The following is an 844-nucleotide window of genomic DNA, read 5'->3' as shown; positions in this document are numbered from 1 at the left end:
CGTCGCTCCCGCCGTCCTCAGCACTGCCAAGGGTGGTGGGAGGGAACGCGCAGCCCGTGGCCGCCTGCTCCCACGGGAATGAGCTTCTAGCACAGGCAGCTGCAGCCCTTCCCTGTGGAAGGTGCCGATGGCGGGCGGGATCGCAGCGTGTCCCCGGGTGTCGGACTGTGCTGTGGCGGTGGTAGCTTCACTGGTCGTTGGTGCTTGGGGTGTTGGTGGGAATGGGGGACCCCGGCTGGGAACTCAAGTGGGGTTCCCATGGGGCACACCAGGACCTCGTGCAGGGTTCCCACAGGGATGCATGTGCAAACTGGGACCTCGTGCAGGGCTCCCACGAGGATGCATGAGCACACCGGGACGTCGTACAGCGCCGTGCACATGGAGGGACAGAGCTCGTGGCGAGGACAGCAGCCCAGCTTGGGGGCCGAGGAGTTGCCCGGGTGTGTGCAGAGGGGCCGGCAGCTCGCCGCTGGGCTGTGAATCACCCTGCCTGTTTGCACAAGCGCCGGCATTGCCATGGGGAGGTCAGGGGGCCCAGGGAGGTACGAGAGCCTGGAGAGGTGGTGTTTGGGGAGGGGGTCCCGCTCCCTGCCCCGCTGCTCCCTGCCGAGAGCTTGATTAGATCCTGTTCGATTTACAGCCCTCTGGGCCGCCTGGTGTTTTCCTCCCAGCCAGCGGGACCTTCGTTTCACTTTGAAAGAGAGAGGCCTTTTTGAAATGCAAAATGCAGGAGGTTTTGCTGCATTTAGGAAGGGAAGCCCCTGGCCCCGGCTGTGAGGCTGTGGGGAGCTGGGGGTCCCTGCTGGGCGGGCAGTGCCCAGGGAAAGCCACTGGCCGGGTGCCG

The 844-nt window shown here is 65.4% G+C and overlaps 1 protein-coding gene across 1 annotated transcript in view; it reads left to right on the top strand.

The window, feature by feature from the left end:
* Window positions 1-127: 127 nt before the first annotated feature.
* OLFML2A (olfactomedin-like 2A) overlaps window positions 128-844 on the top strand; it is a 4,759-nt gene continuing 4,042 nt past the window's right edge. The window contains exon 1 of the mRNA XM_009334461.1: window positions 128-247. Within this exon, the coding sequence (XP_009332736.1) occupies window positions 128-247 (120 nt within the window). The remainder of the gene's footprint in view (window positions 248-844) is intronic.

The sequence above is a fragment of the Pygoscelis adeliae genome, unplaced genomic scaffold, assembly GCF_000699105.1.
Source record: "Pygoscelis adeliae isolate BGI_AS28 unplaced genomic scaffold, ASM69910v1 Scaffold150, whole genome shotgun sequence".
Classification (NCBI taxonomy): Eukaryota; Metazoa; Chordata; class Aves; order Sphenisciformes; family Spheniscidae; genus Pygoscelis; species Pygoscelis adeliae.
Note: the sequence above shows the minus strand (reverse complement) of the source record. Positions and strands in the feature narration are given on the sequence as shown.